The 21,216-nt window shown below is 42.7% G+C and overlaps 1 protein-coding gene across 1 annotated transcript; it reads right to left on the bottom strand.

Annotated features, from left to right (window-relative positions):
- Positions 1-1,509: 1,509 nt before the first annotated feature.
- DDX58 (DExD/H-box helicase 58) lies at positions 1,510-18,109 on the bottom strand. Its single transcript, XM_037373808.1, is given in 25 exon segments — positions 1,510-1,585; positions 1,587-1,770; positions 1,773-1,955; positions 2,505-2,828; positions 3,762-3,956; positions 3,959-4,036; positions 4,725-4,805; positions 4,808-4,841; positions 6,124-6,272; positions 7,121-7,256; positions 7,570-7,631; positions 7,634-7,726; positions 9,889-9,990; positions 10,394-10,559; positions 11,285-11,344; positions 11,347-11,512; positions 11,514-11,548; positions 12,430-12,507; positions 12,510-12,580; positions 13,574-13,600; positions 13,603-13,680; positions 14,514-14,552; positions 14,555-14,638; positions 16,438-16,588; positions 17,936-18,109. Coding segments are annotated over 25 exon segments (2,733 nt in total). The 5' UTR covers positions 18,017-18,109.
- Positions 18,110-21,216: the final 3,107 nt, after the last annotated feature.

Consider the following 21,216-nt stretch of genomic DNA (forward strand, 5'->3'; position numbering starts at 1 on the left):
CCAGAAATATTGAAGATTAAACTCATTGAAGCTGTGTAGAATCTGCAAGTGCCTTAAAGTGTACAAGTTTAACAATATTTCATAGCTGTGTCTGCAGCAATTTCTGTGTTTCTGAGAGAAATCTGGGATCTGGGTGGGGAGGTGGGGGTTTAAACACGCTGATGCCTAGACTTTGTTCCAATTCTAGATCAACTCTGACAGGAAATCTGCAGAACTAATACTAGTGTCTGGAGAGATTTCAGATCCCAATCTGTGAGACAGCACATCAGGGTAAATGCTGATCACCATCTAAATTAAGCCTTCACTTACATTACAGAGCACCGCCTTGTCTCTACTGGGGCTTGTTCACTTAAGCAACACATAGGAAGTGCTTCTCTCAGGCTGTTGCAGAAGCATTCTCTATTGAAGATGGATTTAAAAGATGGAGCATCTTCCTTACAGAAAAGTTACTGGACATTGTTAATTTTCTATATACCAAGATGCCTAGAGCATGAAAAGTAATTTTCAAGAAGTTTAGAAGTAGCTGAAGTAGTGCTTAGTGTCAGTATGCATAAGCCATGTTGTCAGGTCTGCATGGAGGTACAATCCAACCAGAAGTTACCAGTAATAAAGAAGATTCTGATTCACACAGAATTGCTCGAGGCTGTGGCCTGTCACCTAATATTAGATGTTCAGTTTGTCATTCAACTTAATTTTTTCAGACCAGTATCTTCGTAGCAGCAAAGATGAAGATCTAGCTGCTTAAGCATGTTTGTCCATGCTTATATTAAAACTTGCAGTAAAATATTTCATTAGATAATCTTTTTTAGTGGCCATAATAGCCCTTTTTAATCTAGCCAGATGCTGATGAGGGGCCTAGCATTTCAAACAGCATAAACAATGAGAATTTTTTATACATGCATCGTGGTTTAACGTCGGCTGCTCACTCACTGCCCCTCACCCAGAGGGGTAGGGAGGAGAACTGGAAAGGAATGTAAAACTCAAGGGTTGAGGTAAGAACGATTTAACAGGTAAAGCAAAAGCCGCACACACAAGCAAAGCAGAGCAAGGAATCCATTCACCACTCCCATGGGCAGGCAGGTGTTCGGCCATCCCCGGGGAAGCCGGGCTCCGTCACGTGTAACGGTTACTCGAGAAGACAAACGCCACAATGCCAGATGTCCCCCCCTTCCTTCTTCTTCCCCCAGTTTATATACTCAGCATGGCGTCATATGGTATGGAATATCCCTTTGGCTAGTTTGGGTCACCTGTCCTGGCTGTGTCCCCTCCCAGTTTCCTGTGTCCCGTCCGGTCCCGTCCCCCCCCCAAGCCCTCTCGCTGGCAGGGCCCAAGGAACTGAAAAGTCCTTGACTTAGTATAAACATCACCCAGCAACAACTGAAACCTTCAGTGTGCTGTCAGCATTGTTCTCACATCAGAGCCAGAACAGAGCACTGTTCTAGCTACCGAGAAGAAAATTAACCCAGCTGAAACCAGAACAACATGGAAATGATCATCCACTATGTCATCTTAGTGCAGTAGGATGATACATGCATTAAAATGCTGAGTCCAGCTGGACATTTATTCAACATCAGAATTGTTCAAGGGAAATATTTTTCCATTTCTGAAAATCCATTCGTGTCCCAGTTTCAACACTTTCAATGTTCTCTACTTCAAAGCTTTGGATGTTGATCACTGGTAGATTATCAAATGTCTTGTACTTCACTATGATTCCCTAGTAGTGCTGGCAATTAGTATTTTGGCAACACATCTTGCTTTTTTCCTCAAAACAAACTGGACTGGCTTCTGGTGAGGCTTTGTAATGTAACATTCCTTGAACAGGTCTCCTAGGACAGTGATGAGATTCCTGAAGCAACACATGCAGAAGCACTTAATAGTAGAAACCTCATTTTGTCCTGTCATTCCCCTCACAAATAACAGTTTCCCTAGTAAGGTGTTTCCTGCCATTTGCAAGGCTCATCTTCCAGCCCCCATGGTTCATTGCTTTTTTCCTCATTCATTAAGTACCAAGTACTAGAAAGGCCCGTGTGTGGGCTTATCAAAATCAAAATTACTATGTATCACCAGTCACCAGCTTACTTGAACTTACTTGACTCCTCTAAAAGCTATGCTTGCATGAACATCCCTCTGCAGAGGAGTAGTGAACTCCATCTGCATTCCAAAAACAGCTGGTAAAAAAAAAAAAACAACAATAAAAGGATTTTCTTGATGAAAAAGGGAAGTGTCGGAAGGCAAGCACTCTGTAATGCTCAGCTGTGACCTGAAGCCCCTTAGCACACCACAACGGTGCTTTTCAGAGCAGCACAAGTAAAATAAGCTTCAAAAGGAGAAATTCAGAACTGGAAAGGCCTGAAGTGCTCAGAAAAGCCTCTTCCATGATCACCAGTTTCCATGTGCAGAGTTTTGGCTTTGTGGGCCAACTCCTCCAAATTCAGAAAGAGTACAATAAAAACATCCCAGTGAGATACAAAGAAGCAATGTGAACTACCTGAACTATGGAAAACAAAAGAATAGAATTAAAGGGCTACTCTTGTAAAACCATGATTTGCCTTGCCTTTCAAAACTGAAAACTGGCCAAGGAGGGAGATGGTGAACTGATCTCAGTACTTTGTATGGATGATTTTCAGTCAGCAGAAATGGTGGGAGAAATCTCTCAACTGCAGGGAGATTTCCAATAAAATAAAATAACTGTAACTTCTCAATAGTTTCATTCAGAATTTCTTCTTTGTAACAGTTGTGTTTCTCATTCTCAACCACTTCTGGTTTGCTTGTCACAAGGATGCAGTGCTGGCAAGAAAAAAGACAAGGGCAAACACCATCTCTTCCACCTGTCTATGCCTACTGCCTGCCTGCTTTTTGCTGCTGTGACACAGGCAAACTAAGAACTACAAGGATCTCTTACCAGTTTAGAAGTATTCCAGTTAGAAAAGGTGTTCACATTTGCTTTCGAGCTCCCATTCCCCCCAAATCAGGTTTAAAACAGATGTAACCTGTTTTCTTTGCATCTTTAATGGCTTGTTAAGAATAAACACTATCACCCATACCTGTGAATTCTGGGCCAATTACTTCATTTTAAGACAAAAAATAAGAAAATCACAGGACACAAACCCTAAAAAGACTAAGTACAATGAAGATCACCTCCCATTAAATTATGCTGTTAACTACTTGGGTGAGATGATAATATTGTAGATGCTTCCCTGAAAGACACAGGCAGTTTTATGACATTTAGGAACGTTAAAGAGAAACCAGTATTTCGTGTAGCTCTTCATTCCCCTCTACTGGCCGTACTGTAAAATCACCAAGGCTCAAGACCAACGTTTTGACAGACTCCTTAGACAAGCCAGAACAGAAACAGGGTTTCCTTTTTTTTTTTTTTTTTCTTGAACGTTAGAGGTCTGCACCATGCAAAAGCTTCGGGTACCTGTGAGTAGGTGGGTCGGTAATAAGCCACTAGGCAGGAGAAAGTCTTTAGAAGCCAAAGCGATACATGAAACTCCATCTTGCAGCAGTCCTTTGTAAAATGTCACAGTCAGAACAATTTGTGCTATTTCTGACTACAGCTCTTCTAAGCATACTTATGCTATATGTTTAATTATCTACTTGAGGGATCAGTCCTCAACAGTTCGATAACCTTGTGTAGCGTGGCTAATTTGCGTGGCATAAGAAAAGTCACACAACATCAAGGACTCGGTTCTGTGAACAAATCTGTCATGTCCAGATCATGTGCCCATCATCTGGGCACAGAGGAGCAACAGCAAGACATGCATGTATTACCAACAGTACTTCCAAAGTGCCATTCAGTAGCACTTTATGCCCATTTCCAAACCAAAATAGGTTTCTAAAGTAATAGCTCTGAATTTTCATACCTCTGACTTGGATCATTTTGGCGACATTACCCAAGTGTTCATACAGTACAACAAGGTTGCACTCAGAAGTGTCAACACCTTCGTCAGCACAGATGTAGCAGTTAGCAGTTTGCCATCTTTGTTGCTTTTGAATGCATCCAATACACCTTTCTGCATTGGGAGGTTCATATCTACATTACCAAGAAACTGTATCGGGAAAAAACACTGAAGAGTTCCTTGAGCAAGATGCCTGCATTTGCTCTTACTTAAGTGACTAGAAATGAGCATGTCCTCTTGATCTGGAAAAGTACTTTAAGTTTGCACACCCACCTAGCTGTATACTATACCCACTGAGTAGGAATCCTGTTGACATGCCACAGGTATTGTCATCCTGGGAAACAACATTTCAGACACAACACCTAGCTGATCTTTATTAGAGAGACCCATACAGCCTAGTTATTTTAACCCCAAGCTAACTATTAATTTAATCCATGCATAATTAATTTTGGCTGTAGCTTCTGTTCTACCTTAAAATGTCCTTGTTCCACCAAACACAAAATAAGAGAGGGATCTGTAAAAGGAACAGTGAGAATACCACTAGAAGTAATCACAAGAAGCCATGCCAGTGAACAGTTTCTAAACTTCTTTTCAACTAGCAAAAGAATCCTGCAACAAAGGATCACTGACTATTACTGCCACTTCAACCAAAGATTATGGACAAAAAAGGCAAGCATTTCCTTAGAACTGGTTAAAGGTCTTCTAGATATGGAAGAAAGCATAATGCAAACCTGCATGACCTTCCTCCGTTTAAGAGCACAGATGAAGAACACAGGAAAAGTAGAACAAATTTACCAGTGTAGCTGCTGTAGGTCTAGCAACTGGTATTTCTCAGTGCAAACCTGCATGTGTGTTTTTTGATCTCTTTTCCATGACCCATCAACATGTCTGGCTTTATGTGGTAAGTAGAGGGTTTGCGTCTATCCACTTATTCAAAGCCTGGAAAGCAAATCAGGGAGTAAGATCCCTGTCCAGATGATCTAGTTTGGGAGGAGTAGGTAGATCCTGCCCATGCTTGCCTAGGCAATTAATACTTGTGAGAACCAAAAGCAGAAAAGAAGGTGGAACATGTGCGTCAGGAGGGAACATCTATCAATAGGTGAGAGAGCAGGGGTCACAGCCATGATGTCAGATCAAACCATGCCACAGCTGATTTCCACTTTTCCCACTCTTGCAACTTAAAGGCTGGCTAGAGAGCAAGCAGCATTTCACTGCTAAAAAGTATGCCCTTTTCTCTTATAAAACAACAGGTCACTGAATAATACACCTCTGGGATCCAAAGCAAATAAGTTGCTATTTACAAACTGCACTTCCTCACTGCACAGTGAAAGTAGCACCTTCAGACTGCTCTTAGATAAGAACAAAATTCAGCCAAGCTACAGTAGACTTTTACATCTATAATGGAATGTTGTCAGCTGATGCTTGGTGTTGTTAGTTTGGACTTTATCCCACCTTTTAACTTTCTTCTGGTTTGCAATTCACCCAGCATGTCTATACCCAAGTATAAAATGGGGGTTGGGACTCTCAGCTGATAAAATCTGTTTACAGTAGCCAGAGACTATGATACCTTGCAGTAAATGTTTAAGAGCAACTGAAGGCAGTGATTAGCAGCACACTTCAAGGATGAACTTCTTATGGGAGCAAGATATTGGAAGGGAGAAAAAACATCATCCAGCCTAAATCCTCCATCCTAGGCAAGTATGAAATAGGCCGGTGCATCAGAGAAGTCCAGAGAACATCTGCTTCATGAGGTTTTTTCTTTTTCTTGTTCAAAAACACATGCTAGGGCACAGGTGTCCTTTGGGCTCATAGGAATCCTCTGGGAAACCTATAAATACGTCCTGGTGTGCATTCAGTAATAAAGCAAAGCTACTTAGTTATAACACTGCCACACTGAAGCCAAAAACCTTGCAACACATCTTGTTAAAACTGACTTCAGACCTAAAGTAAAGATCTTGATGGCTCAATGATCAACTATGACGTATAGCAAGAAGTGATGTAAGACACCACCCCTGTAATGTAGTTTTTAGAATGAAAAAAAAAAAACCACCAAAAAACCTCATCCTGTATCAAAGCATCACTGCTTAGGAAGATATAGAAAGATAAATATTTTCTTAGAAAGATCAAATACATGCATATTTTTCTATTTCAAGATCAAAATGGGAACATTCAAATGCGTTTTCACTTCCCATTTTAGAAGCCTTAAAAAGAAACACCTTACAGCTACTAAGGCATTTGCCTTAGCCAAGAGAAAAGTGTGAGTCTGCGTGTTACAGTGGTATGATTCATCCAGGATGCAAGCAAGCTCTTCCAGCTTGGGATTCTCATCTGATTCATCTTTTGAAAGGGCAGTCAGTTCTGGTTCTTTTTCTGGAAGAAAACAGCAGTGTCTTGAACAATTTGCCTTCTTTAATGCAGAAAACAGAATTCTCACCCAAACCTACTTTCAAATTGTACCCACATTCTCTTTAGCATCTATTTTCATTTTCTACACCATTCTTTCGGATCCAAGAAAAAAAAATTATTTAAATGCAAAAAAATCCCCCCGGAAAAAAAATAAATCTGAATCTCTCACATTTCATAGCAAACTGACAGGAGAACCTCTGTGACACACTGTGCACCAGTTCTTGTGAAGGGCACTGCTATTTCTTCTTAGGAAACAACCGACACTAGAGGGCAGACAGCCCAGTGATTTGAAACTGCTGGGTTTGGTTAGAGAACAGTGCACCCTCTTTAACTTTTGATCAGAAGGGTAAAAGGGCCACCTGCTTCTTTCCCAGAAGTCTGGGGTTTGTCCAGGAGCATTGGGCAGAAGGAGGCTAAGCGGTGCACTGGGCAGCGTATGTTGCCTTATCTAATGCTGCCAGCATCCATGACTGTAGGACCATCCCCCTGTTTGTGGGGCACATCCTTACCGACGCTGCTGCCTTATCTCCAAGTTGGGCATGTAAGAACCTACTACAGCATCTAGCTGCAATTACTACTACTTCCTTAGCTCCTGCACTAGAAGCTTGCCATCCCAGAAAGTAAGTTCCCCGCTGCCTACCCTAACACTACATTTGCACCCACACAGACTTAGATCTTCTGAAAAGTGCAAAGTTTCTTCCACAAAGTGCAGAAGAGCAACCACACAACAACTCTGAAGAAAACACTTGGGTCATCCTACCATAAGCCCTCTTCTCCCTTGCAACTGTCACAGGTATTGTGTGAAATAATACCTTGAAATCTGGCTGTCAGTTGCTTCTCTAACTCTGTATATAGTCCATTTTTTCCATTTGTGAAAAATTCCATTAAGTAGGATAAAGCATCTTTGATGTGGATATCTTCACTGATGATGACAGCATCATTGAATTTCTTCCCAGAGAGAGACATACACATTGAAGCCTCATTTTCCATGGGACAGGAGATGAACACAAATTTTATTTAGCTAGATTGAGTATTACAAACCTGTGTTGTTCTTCCATTTGCATGACAACACAAGCATTACAAAGTCTCCTCTACACTATATTGGTTTTAGTATGTTAAGACACAACTCTTAAATGTTACACTTTAGCCTGTGTCAAATAAAATGATGAGGTTCAAAACCTGCTCCTAGGTGAACATACCTGTATCAGAAGGAACAGGATGGCTCCACCTCTGTATGGAATGAAAAAGGACATACACTGACCCACAGGTGTTCAGTGCAAATGAAAAGGTCTCTACAGATGCTGCTTTCCTTCTCCTTATTGCTAGTTGTAATAACCTGCATTTCTTCTGGGTGGCAACTATCCAGTGTTCATATTCCTGTGTTCCAAAATCATTCTTGTTGGTTTGGGACACAGGATCTAGTAAAGAAGGAGGAAACAAACACCTGTTCATCCTGACTAACAAATAACCAGAACAGTTAGCTAGAAGATCACACATTCTTTTAGACATTAATGTTTATTGAGACAATTTTAGATATAATTTAGACATTAAGGTTAGGTCTAAAAAGCCTATGCAGAAAAACACTGTATGACACAATCACAGAGTCACTGAGTCTGAAAGGCATCTGTGGAGATCTTTAGTCCAACCCTCTGCTCAGAGCAGGGTGACCTAGGGCCAGTCACTCAGGATCACATCCAAATGGATTTTGAGTAGTTCCAAGGACAGAGACTCCACAACTTCTTTGGGCTACGTGTTCCAGTGTTCGATCTGCTTTATAGCAAAAAACTTCTTCCTGTTTTTCAACTATTTCTGTTTGGGCACACTGCCTCTTGTCCTGCCTCTTGGAACCATCGGAGTCTGTTTGTCTTCTTCACTCCCTGTGTTTCAACATATACCCAGATGTTAGGTTAAAATTAACGCAGTATAATTCAGCTGAGGATCTGTGTACATACACACACCTGCAGAGTTTAGCATTAAAATTAGAGCTCACTTATCCTATAGGAAGCCTGCAGCACTCAGGAAATTGCATGTGTGTTGCTGCTTGAATTACCAGAGACTCAACAGTAAAGTATTCATTTACTAAATGGTCCATGGTGCTTAAAGGCATATTATCCAAGGGTCTGGTTTTGAGGCAGAGCTAATCACTACCTGTTTGTTGCATACATACTCTATCTGAGCGCTCCACAAAACTTAGTCATCAGGATTCCACAGCAGGGAAGCCAATGGCATTCATGCAAGAGGAACTGTGATGTGGAAACAAGCCTCGGAAGTGTTTCCTTAATTTAGTGTGCAGTTTGAAAATCTCACTTTATTTGTTCTTGGTTGGGGTTTCTTTGATTTTGGTTTGGTTTGGTTTTATTGGTGGGTTTAGTGTGGGGTTTTTTGTTGTTGGGTAGGGTTTTTTGTTTGGTGTGGCTTTTTAATTCTCCCTTCCTGCCCCAGAATATAGTTCACACTCCAATATCTGGAAAGTGTGTCTGGAGGAAATGCAGAAAGTATAGAACTGAGGTAAACAGGCTTAAGACACCCTAGTCGGTTTGCAAAAGCCAGCCTAAGGATAGACAAATTCCTTTAAGTCAGAGCTGGATAGACCAAGGCTGATCCTGAACATAGCCATCCATGCTTTGTACTGCCTGTAGCTCTCCAATTTGTTGATAACAGCCACTTACTGGACACCGCTTAAGAACTCCACAAAAGTGAAAAGATCAATTGATTTCTAAAGGGCTGCAGTATTAGGTGACCCATTCTCTTCTCACAGCCATGCATCTCCCTCTTTGCAAACCGTCACACCACTGCAGCTTCTGAGGCTGCAACCCTACAGACAAGTGTTTCTTTTCTTAGGCAGTCCTATCCTCTCTCTGGTGCTGCAATGCTCCACAGATCCTCCTCCATAAAATTACCTTAAATGTTTTTCAATAGGAAGTCACAGAGATCTGGTAAACAGTGGAAAAAGGGGTACCCAGAGGTATAAAGAGGACAAAATGCTGACCTGAAAAGGTGGACAGGGAACCCCTAGAAACAACTCTGACAGCAAATCAGTAAGGCCACAGAAAATACAAGAAGTGTCAGAGCAGCAAGAGCGAAAGTAAACGTTCACTGAAAGGAAGAAATTACAACATTTAAGAGTAACAATGTAACTGAGGCCCTTCTTGTTTCCCTTAACAGATACAGATTAAGGTACAAGGCTTTTGGAGAAATGCTTAAATAAGAACATACATGCATCTCATCAATGAAATCCAGTTCACTTAGTTTTGAAAGCAAGCTCTTTGGTAGTTTTGTTTCCGATTCTTCAAACATTCAAAATGATTGGACAGTGTCAAAACCACATCCTTAGCTGCACAAAACACAGGCTGAAATCCACCCAAAAATACTTATGATTATCAAAGTAGTGGCATATAACAGGAAAACAGTTGACTCTTCTACCTGTAATCTTTTATTTAGGAAATACTGGTTGAAGGCAAGTAAAAAGGAAGGAGAAGAAAGGAAGTGGAAAAAGAGTGACTGTTCTAGCAACCATGAGGATTCACACTGATGTAATCAAAGACTGAATCCCAGTTACAGGCATGTTGCAGTATCTTACCCACAGAGTAAATCTTCCTCATCAATGCCTCTGTCTCAGACATCAGACCTGAGATAATGTCTGCAAAGTGATCCTGAACTCACATCTTAACCAGTCTGACAACTACAGGCAAGAAATGGAAGGCGGTTGCCTGAATAACTAAAACATTTCCCCGGGCAGCACAAAACAAATTCTTGTCTAGAAGAATGGTATATATGGTGACCTGTGCAATCATAACAATGTTTATTGTTAATAAGCATTACAGTTGCACAGAAAAAAGCAGCCCCCAAGGCAGAACTGCATAAACCCCAGAGATTATGGATCTCAGCAAAGAGAAAATTTGCCCAAATGGGCCCTGCGCTACTGCAGGGCAATAACGAAGTGCATGTTTAAATTCCTTTCAAGGCAGCAGGAAAAGAAGCTCCAGCTTAGTGTTAAGCTTTTAACTTTACCTGACCAATTTGGATAGCTGCCTTAATTATGGTGCTTTACATCTCACATCAAAACAAAAAGGAAGTGTGCTTACTTTGTGATTCTGGGTTATTTCCAGATCTCTGCAGAGCCTGTTTGCTCTCTCCGACAGTGGATGTGGCCTGTATGTCAAGGTAAGAGCAGAAGGTAGGTATGTGCTCTATTGTTTCCTTGATGCTCCTGGCATTACCACCTACAACACAAGCAGTTAAACCTACAATCTGAGCAAACATATCAATAGCAGTGGTTGCTCCTCTGTCACAAATGAAAAAAAAACCCACAAGAGATGCTGTTATCAACTGCCAAGTTGTCACCATCTTCAAAAACAAGGAAACAAAACAGGCAGCTGAAGTAAACATGACTTCAAGGACTGTATCTCGAGAGCCAAGCCTTGTCCATGCTCCTGCCCCTCCCCAAGGCACTCCAGCTTAGAGTATTCAAACTGAAAATAAATTATCCACACACTGAAATTCATAACCAGCTGTAATTTGTCAGTGCTTGTCATACACAGAAACAACAAATCCACCCCCAGAATTGCCCTCTGCACTCATTCAGAGGAGATGTTTCTCAGATGGACCAGAACCTGTCAGCAGAGGCAGTGGCCCCATTTTGTTGTTGCAGAAGACAGCAACAAAGAGGTGACAAGGAGTTTACTAAAGTTCTGAGGCACATGCTTGCTCCCCAGCCCAGAAATCTCGTTTGCTCTCAAGTACTGCAGTCTCCATCATGCTTGATCAGTGCTTTTTGGCAGCTGCAGGGAAGATGTAACATGGGAAGACAGCCTGGATGTGTCCAAGAAGAGGGAAAACACATCTCACATTTTACCATTTTAATTCACAGGCATTGTTAAATGGGTGTTTGAACCGGATTAACACAAAAGGCTTTGCTGACTGCACTGCAAGATACTCTTCTTCATCATTTCCACCACTGACAGGCTGGGCCTTACCTGAGGCAGCTGGTTTGCAGAGTCGTCAAATTTTTGTTTCAGGTATCTGGTCATTAAAACACATTGTAAGGGTGGTTGCTCGTAGTGTTTTAGCACTCATCAAATACCATCAGAGTGAAGATGGAGAGTGAGCTAAGGAACCCCTCCTCAATGCTATTCACAAGAATATGGGGTGTTAGCACAATGACACCACTGCCTGGTCTAACCTTTTCTACAGAGACTGTAGACTGTTTCACCACTAATTCCTTGAACAGAATAAGAAGAAGAGGCAAAAGATGGGATATGAAAGGCAGGGTGAAAAAAGCTAGAATAATGGACTTTTAAGCAAGCCTGAAGGACAGTGACTAAACTAAAAATATCAGATAGTTGGGGCTGGCAGTTTGACCCACGGAAGCTGAGAAAAAAAACCTGCTGAGGCTAAACAGCTTGATTTTCAACTCACATTAATTAAAATATACTAGGTTTGAGGGGCGATGAATTTGTGCATTTAAGCTGCATTTGTCAGTTCACATATAAGCTGTATTTGGAGATCCTGCCCTTTTTCCCTTTTCTGTATACGTCTGACAGCATGGACTGTTCTCTGTCCAGCAGCCTCATTTTCCTATAGCTATAACGATTCGTATGTGGATGTTCAGTAATCAGTTCCTTCAAAATCAGAAGCTATAGGTTGTTGATACTCCCCTAAGCAATTTTCAGTCCCATCTGAGAGGTGGACCATCATTTTCTGACCAGAGGTTGCAAAACTAAAGGCTTTGGATCCTTCCATGTAGAAAAGAAAGAGACTCTGACATTTGAGAATGGCAAGAGGAATCCCACAGCTGCTGCCTGGGACTGCTTCATCTTTGGAAGCAGGGCTGAAAGGAGTCTCAAGAACACTTCAACCTTTTCCAGAGGCATAGGTACACTTTGGCCATTTCCATAGATGCTGCACAACCAGCCCTTAAACTCTCCAAAAGCAGACTTCAGACTCTCCGGAGTCTACCATGGTAATTTGCCATTCTTACCACTAGGCATCATCCTTATATCAACAAGAAACACTCTTGCCACCAGTAAACCCATTACATTTTGCCCTAGTCCCAGCTGACTTACAGGGCAGTTTATTTATGCAGAGGAAGCCACCAGGTAGAATTACATAAATACCTACTTCTTTCAAAATGCTGCTCAAATACAGTTTTCTGTTGTTCATATGCTGGCACTTTGGTTGCAAGACAGACAATTTTTGCCATTTTTCACAACTTTTCACCGTTGTGAAATGATGTTCGTGAATTGGAAGTGTCACAGAAGTTTTCCCACATGCTTTAAATGAAGAATGTGGAAGGTAAAGCACTGGTATGAAAGGGTGTATTTGTAAGCAGGAACCTGTCTCATCTGGATGCCCTGTTAACAAGGCAAGCTGACAAGGGGGTGTTACACTTCCAGACTCTCTGGGGACAAATTTGAACAAATGCTTGCTACTTACTCAGGTGGACAATCACCTCTTTCTCTCTTACAGTCTCAGTCTGTAAAGACCATGTAGCAGTCACTGGGAAGGAAAATGCATTTGAAGTTTTATTTGAGTTCTTTGAAATCACTGAGTCTATTTCTGCCCTTAGCATAGGCTTCCACATCAAATCAAACTATGTTACAGGCACCAGGCACTCTCAGCTTCCATCCTTGCATCCCCATGAAGGCTTGCTCCTCTCACTTTTCCTTCAGCACTCAGGCTCACTGTGCAGGCCACCCAGAGCTCTTCCGTGCCCCTGCCTCAGCTACCCCACCTGCCTCTCCAAGGCCCAGGGCAGAATCAGGCTAGCAAGATGGAAAACACAGGTAGAGAGAAAGAGCTCATTGATCTCTCTTTTGCTGCTGAACTTTGATCTTCTCAACTCAGTACTAAGCTACTGCAAAAGTTCTCTCTGCTGCTCTGATGTTATGGGCATTGCAGTACAGAAGACAGGGGACTCTCAGTGTAACTCATCCCATTTTTCCTTCAGCCTGCATACCAAATTTTTTAAAGATCTGCAAGGATCAGTGAGTAATTTTAGTTCAAAAATCTGCACCAGGGAGTGAGACAGCAGAAGTCAGCATGTGGAAATCTCAATATAAGCACTGGCGTGCCAAGAGACACGCCTGTCTTGTCAGTCGCTGTGCTGCCCTTGATCATTAAGTTCAGACTAGATTTGGATCTAGTCCTGTAATGAAGATTGCTTTAAATAAACAGCTGGGAAAGTTTGACTCAACCTTTACCCTTCCCTATCCTTCACAGCCCTCTCCAGCACAATCATTTTTTTAAGCAGCATGTTTTCTTACCTGTGAGGGCACATATCCGTGCGTTTCCCCATTGATAGCAGGCTCTGCAAGTTCAGTCTGGTAGCTCTGAGCCTTCTTTGGCCCAGGTGAAGACTGATAGATCTTTTCTAGGAGAGAACCATGTTTTTGTGAAGCATGTGGCAACAGAAACGCATGAAGTACATTGTGCCCCATACAGTTGCTATTTAAAGTGACAGAGCTAGAGAGAGTCCTTGCAGTCTACACAGAGCACTCTGGCAGACAAGCCTTCTCAACAGGACAGAAGCACCAGACAAAAATTTTATGTAAATTCAATGGCATACTTTTGTTACCACTCAGCGTGGTTCCTAAAATGAACTCAATTCAAGGTCTCGGCTGACAACTCTCACCTCAGCTGGTCTTTTCCAACTCAGAAAGAAAACACAGGGCTTATTTTCTCCCAAATATAAACACAGTATTCCTTTTAGCCTTCTGCTCTACAGACTTTTGAAGTTAATACTGTTTTAATTTATGGTCTGGTCAGAGGATTTGCACTTATGGAACAGGAACTAGAAACCACTGGTGGAGCAAAATTTGTCATATGAGACATCACAGCCATTGCACAGACCCTTTGCAGCCACATTCAGTTCTCTAAACTGGCTAATATCAGATCATGTATGAATTAGTTACATCAGAGAAGAGATGCACCAACAACAGTCCGGTGTTTGGAGACCTTTTTGATAATATGGTGACAGAACAACTTTGCACTAGAAATGTGGTAAACGAGGGGCAACCCCTAACATGTGCAATGCTCAGCACAAGATCCCTTAAACATTAAAACAGAAGTCAGAACTAAATCAAGTCAGAGATTCATACTGGTTCCTCAGTACCTTCTTTTGTGGCACACCACATCTGCATTCTTCAGGAGTCTAAGGAAATGGAGAATTCCAGCCACAAACTGTTCTAAGATCCTAAGACTTACCTGAAGCTGAACACAGATTTTCGCTGAGATTATTACTCATTCTGCTTTTTCAGAAAATGTCATTGTGGTTTCAAAGCTGTTCTCAGAGGCATGAGTCATTTCATCAACAACATTTTTGCCATTATCTGTACAATCACCAAAAAAATAGGCATGTTATTGAGCCTTTTGATTTAAAAGTGTTGTATTTTCTGGGATGACAGTGTGAAGGAGTCGGTCGCTAGCATGGAAAGATTATATAAAATGATGATGCATCCAGACCCCCTTTCAAGTGAGATGGATAGCACTGAGAATTTTGGGTTTAAAAGACCTGCATACTCAATGAACATTAATCTATCCCATAAAAATCCAGGAAGATAATAGATTGGGAGGAAGGTTGTATCCTCTGTGTTTACTGACAAGATTACAGATTTAACCCAGACACTAACCACAAGCATGAAAAGGACTTAGGAGTTCAAAGAAGCTTTGTAAATTTAAGACTTTGTCCTCCCTTTCCCTCCACCCCTTGGAAGGACCTAGAAATTCTAAAACTATCTCTAGTCTTTATCTTACATGATAATTAAGAGAGGTTCCAAAGATGTTTGCTAAAATTTTCTTTAGACCTATAATTCTTACCTTCTCAAAGAACCCTCACTGGGCTTTAGATGAACAGTTTCATTGCAAACAGAACACATATCGCCAAGTGCTGCTATGGGAGATGGAGAAAGAGCACACTTGCAACCTAATCCAGCTCCAGAAAGAACACAATATCTGCAATTAACTTCTACTAGCAGCTTCTCTTAACTGTTGGCATTAAAACGCTTCCAATATGGACAACCTTTCTTCAGTAGGCTGGCTTTGGCTTTATTAAGTTGGATGTTAGCAGAAACTACCTCAAAAGACAGTGTTATCTTTAACTTATAAAATATAGCTGTCAACCAAATAGTATGTATAACCATCAGCTACATGAAATAACATCTACATGCATATAAGTATTTTCTTATATATTATTTTTATATAATTATTTATTTATTAACTATGCATATAATTTATATATAATAAAATATCCAGATAAGAAAATACCCACTTTTGACTACAACAATAAAAACATTTCAAAATAAGAAATATTGCTTAAGAAGCCACTTAAAAGTAGCTTGTCCCAGTTGCTAATTAAAAATAATTCAAAAAAACATTTATGGTTTGAGGGAAAGTTACTGTAGGTATAAAGAAATACAGTCCAGTTCACCTAAAATCACTTATCTTTCTTAATTATTTTCTAGTGAAGTACTGTATTCCATTTTAAATTTCCCATGCTGCAGGATACTCATATAGGTATTTTTCAAGTGGGTGAAGGTAGACTCAACAACAAAAGCAAAATCTTATTAGAGGAAATTCTGCATTTTTACAAAATATGAACATAGCCACTTGGTAAATGCTGCTTATCAACTTCTCAAAGAAAAAAGTGTATGATCTCCTCTGGTATATTTGAATTGTATATTCACTTTCTAGAATATACAATTACTAATCATATTTTAAAAGGAAACTTTGCATTTATCTAAAGTCAAGCAACCAAAAAGATGGCAAAAAGTGAAGTACAGTAGAAGGGAGGGAAGAAGATGAAAATCTTATCAGCTTGGTACCTTCAGAGCCTTGTATGCTGTCTGATTCTGTTTACCAAAAAAAAAAGGCATCATTCATAACCATATGGGAGGAAAAATACTCAAAAAATAATTTCTGAGAGTTTGTAGGGTAGTACCTGTATTTCATTTTGTATAAGAGACATTTTAAATTTTAAAGTAAAAAAGTTTTCTATTTTTAAACAAAAATGAGCAATGCAGTCTGATGGTATCTTTTTAAATTAGTCTTATTCCCCTGAAAAAAAAAAAAAAAAGTTACTGTCTGGTAAAAGAATAGGAAATGAGCATCATAAAGACAGTTCACATTTTACCTTCTCTCATATCCCACAGTCCACTTGCATAGTAATATCCTGCATTATCTAGTGCCAGCTGAAGGCTTTTTGGCCAGTTTTCCTTACCGGATTGACAGAGACATTCAGTGGGCCTAGTTATGCCAGTTGCTTTGCTTCTGTATTCACTAATCTGCACACACAAAAGAACAGAAGCTGCTGAGTGATCAAAACCACTATTCTTTGATTGGTATTTTGATTTGTTTTGTCTGATGTTCAGTTGAAAGTTGCATTTCCTTCTCACAGAATAAAAGGTCTCCAATAAAATTCAGTCATTTACCTACCACTGCTGCAATTCTGCCAGCATAGGCGTACACTAAACTCAGCCAGGCTACATCAACAGGTAGGCTATTTGCTTAAATATTCACAAGGTCTGAAACATCACAGAGCTGCTCTGTGAATTTTCATCTGGCAAGGTCCTTTGTAATAAGATGTGTCTGCCATAAACCTGTGAAGGTTAACCAATTAAAAAAAAAATCACAGAATGGCAAAATGCAAAAGTACAAAATTAATGGCAGGCCTGATGTTTCTTCAGATGCAATAGCTTTCCAAATGTTACCTATCTCCATAAAGAAATATCACTTTAAAAATAAAATAGCTGCAAACAGCTCTTCTCAGGAGTCACAAGGAGCATGAACACCTAACAGATTCCTTTACACAGCATCAATAACGTCTTATTTACCAGTTGTAAGTTATGAGTGATGGGTAATACCACTTGTTATCAGTCACAAATAACGACACTGAGCTAGAACTGTGTAACAGTACAGCAGTTTCACATCCAAAGGCAATGAAAATGTTGACAACTTCTGTGACACAGCATTTAGCTAATTACTTCAGACCAGAAGTTTCATTTCACCCTACAATCATCCCTCTGGGTGCTGACAAAACTCAAAGAGCCACGCAGTTTCTAGGGGTTGCCACAGTTAAGGTAATAGACTGTGTCCAATCCAATGACAAGAAGGAATTAATTTAGGCAGCATCTAAATGTCACTTTGCCTACTTCCATCTGTATTTTCAGGAGAATTATTACAGTGTGAATGTTCCAGAAAGGGGTCTATTTCAAAGGCATAGCGAGGCACCCATTTCACTGTATATGTGGCATCTCCCAGAGCCCCTGATGTGTCTTCACAGGAGCCTGGACTCTGCAAAGACATACAGCTGATCGCTGTCCATGCCAAAACCACCCCATCCTGCTTCCCTCCCTGCAGCCCCTCCACACGCCACCTAACCAGCTGAGCACAAGGGGTGAAGAATGAGATATGCAGGTGCAGCATACAGCACTGCTGTAGGAAGCTACAGCCACGCAGCAAAGCCTCCTCTAACCAGAAGAAAGTAAAGCCCCTTCCCAGGGGACCACAGCTGGCCATCCTCCTCACTGAGCAGCCTGACAGATGGGCACAAATTCATCCCACAAGTGAGGCAGCCAGCACTTCTCCACAGCAAAACCAGGCAAATACCGGGGGTTTACCATTAACTGTACCTGCAGGACCTCATCACACTCCCTGTCTATCATGCATGTGCTTATGTGAGGCATGGGTGTTACCGAACCAGTTTCTAGCATTGTTGCTTCTATCTGCTTCAACAGCTGTTGGTACAACTCCAGGTTTTCCAGTCTGAAGTCCCAGTTTTCATTTGCTTCTTCCAGCTCACTGCAACCTTTCAGAAAAATGAATTGTTACTGTGAATTCAATCTCTAGCTAGAATAGGTAGGAACAAGCTGAATAAACACTTTCTCAGCAACACTGGATAAATTAAAATTATTTTGGCCTGTAGCTGACAAAAATCTAGGTGATTCACACATAGTTTTTATAAATTGACTGTTTTCCTTTACAGCACTTTTATGTATGGCAAAAAAAAACCCACCCCAAACCAATCCATGCCAGAAGAGCAGTAACATTTGCAAAGAGGAAAAGGAGCTTCACAATGTCACAGCTCACTTCATCCAAGCAGCCATGACCATGCCCTTCCTTCTACACACACAATACTTGGATTCTTACAGACTGTGATACTTTTCCACAGGATTCCCCAAAGCACAAGACACTACTCAGAATCACAAGCACCTTTGTCCCCTTTTCTTTTATTTACCAGCCCTTTAAGTTTTAGTCCTGTCCTTGGCTCCATGTTCTTTCAGAAATCCGTATTGTATTGGATTCAAGTCAGTCCCTGACTGAAAGCAGTGCAGATACCTGCAGCCTAGGCAGTCAGCAAACCGCTGAAAATACTGTCCTGGAACAGACAGTGGCAGGGAATCTTATTTAGAGGGATTGTGTGATTTGCTGTGTAAGCTTAAGACATGGAAGAAAGCAGGGCAGGGTCCCAGAGACCTGATACAATAGAACCTACATGTATAGAGGAAAGCTGGCAAATCCTGGTAATTTTACACCTTCACAATTTCTTCTGTCACATTTTGGAAAGGAAATTGCATTAGGACCTCGCACATCCAGCACTGATAGCTACTGAGCGACAATCATCTCATGTATAAACTATTATATGGTTACTCCTTGAAACATAAGACTTTTAAGACCTCTGAATAATTTTTAGAAATCAGTCCCTAATATAAGACTCTGTCCTTGAATGAAGTTATTGCCACCACATGACACCCACGCACCCCCTGAAACCCATTCGGTTTTCTCTTTCAGAGGATTTTACTACCTTCAATTGTATTTGGTGAGAACAACGGCTGCCTTCTTTCGTCCTTATGCCCCCTGAGACAGACGCGCAGCCCCTCAGCGGGGCTTTATGCTGCACCCCGAGGCTTCACGCTGCCCCGTCACTTCCACTGACTTTCCCCACAGCTGCAGTGGTTGCGGCTGCTTCCCGGGCGGCGTTTCCCAGCCTTCAGGGAGCTGTGCGCCCAGCCCCTGCCAGCCTACCTTCTCCTACCGCATCTCACCTGGATGTGGCGAGACCCGGCCGCAGAAGGCCCAGGACAGCGGGGCAGCCCCCGCGCCCCCGCGTAAGGGGGTGCCCCCCAAGCAGAACCCAGCGCTGGCGGCGGGAGCGGACCTGCGGCAGCCGCGCCAGCCCTGCCACCCCGCTGCGGGCTGCACCCAGAAGCAGCGCGGCAGCCGCCGGATCCCGCTCCCCCGCCTCCAGCAAACACCCGAGGCAGGGGAAGCGGGAGGGGGCGGACCAGAAGCGGCGGCGGCGATCGGAAGGCTCCGCGCCGGCAGCGGGAGGGCCGCAGGCGCAGCGCCGGGGGAGGCCGTGGCCGCCGCCCCTCGCCCTCGGGCGGCCCGGCCGTCACGGCGCGCCGGGTGGCGGCGCGGTTCGGGCTGCCCCGCTGTACCGCCTGCAGCGCTGCGGGCCGCCCCTCGCTCCGCCGTAGCGGCACGGCTGGCCTCGCACCGCTCCCGGGGCGCGGCCCCTGCCCGGGCGGCACCGGGGGAGCCGGCGGGGAGCGGGAGGAACGGCCCCCGAGGGCAGGGGCAGCGGGAGAATGGAAACCCAGGGCAGGCCCGGACACCGCGCAGCTGCCCCTGGCGTCTGCCCCGAGCGAAGGAAAAAGGAAAAGGGGGGGGGGGCTGCGGGGTGGGGTTTGGAAGGGCTGTGAGCAGCCGTTTGCGGCTGTCTGCGTGAGGGCGAGCACAGCGAGGTAACAGGGATGGAGTCATCGCTCTACCCTCTCTGCCTTTTGCCCCCTGAAAACCCTGAGCTCGTTTTTATGGGCTGTATCCTGGTTTTTAAAAGACTGGAAAAACAATTTCTACAGCAAGGCAAGACCCCTGCATGCTCTGAACAAGTGCTTGCTAAGCTGCTAGCGTTAGTACAGCTTGGGAGCATCAAAATGAAAAGGTCTGTCAGACTGCCCTGTAGCCAGGCAGCCAGCATCAAAGGACATGGCTGGCCCAGAAAGGGGGCCAGCAGGTTGTAGAGCTGGAAGCAGCCACAGTTCAGAACTGCTGCTAAACATGACAACTACATACGCTAACCTTCCTCTAACCATCAACGTATAGGGTGGATGCATCCAGCTGTTTGCAGCTTCGTAAATCTCATGTTCAAATAGATGACTGACAGGTACTGGCCTGATAGAACATACCTGCTTTTTAAAGGCAAGGTAATAAAAGACCACTGAGCAATGGGCTTGCTCTGGAAGGATGCGAGGGGGGAGCCCAGAAGGAAGTGCTACCATTGGTATTGCATTTTCTATCTGTTCTAGTCCATCTTTACTCTCAAGCATTTAACAGGTCTTACCTTTCTTTCTCTTGAGTCTTCTCTTTTGTCTGTTCTGTTTAAAGCTGTTTCTAAAGAGGTTATAGGAAATTTCATTTGAAACACCCCCTGTACCACTGGATGTAGCATTGTGGGCCATTGTCCTCTCAGAAGGCCCTGGGATAGGAATGACTTGCATTTGGACTCTTAGTATGAACCCTATGCAGTGAAATGAACCAGGGAAATGCCACAGTCAGCTGAAGGTTATCCACCCCTAGCTGGGGAAACATCAAACAGCTGGGAGAGGACAGTTTCTATGGCAAGAAAAAGACAGGTGAATAAGCCCTAAACGGCAGCATCAGTCACTTCTCCGTTCTTTGTATGTCCCTCCAGTGCTGTGAACAAAGCAGGAGCTCCCCAACCACGCTGTGCTTGAGCTCAGCCTCCAGTGTCATGGTTTAACCCCAGCTGGCAACTAAGTACCCCTTACTCACTCCCCTCCCCCCTGCCCCCAGAGGGATTGAGAGTAGAATCGGGAAGGAACATAAAACTTGAGGGCTAAGAACAATTTAAGAATTGAAATAAAATAAAATTAAAACAGTAATAATA

Source organism: Falco rusticolus, chromosome Z, assembly GCF_015220075.1.
Source record: "Falco rusticolus isolate bFalRus1 chromosome Z, bFalRus1.pri, whole genome shotgun sequence".
Lineage (NCBI taxonomy): Eukaryota > Metazoa > Chordata > Aves > Falconiformes > Falconidae > Falco > Falco rusticolus.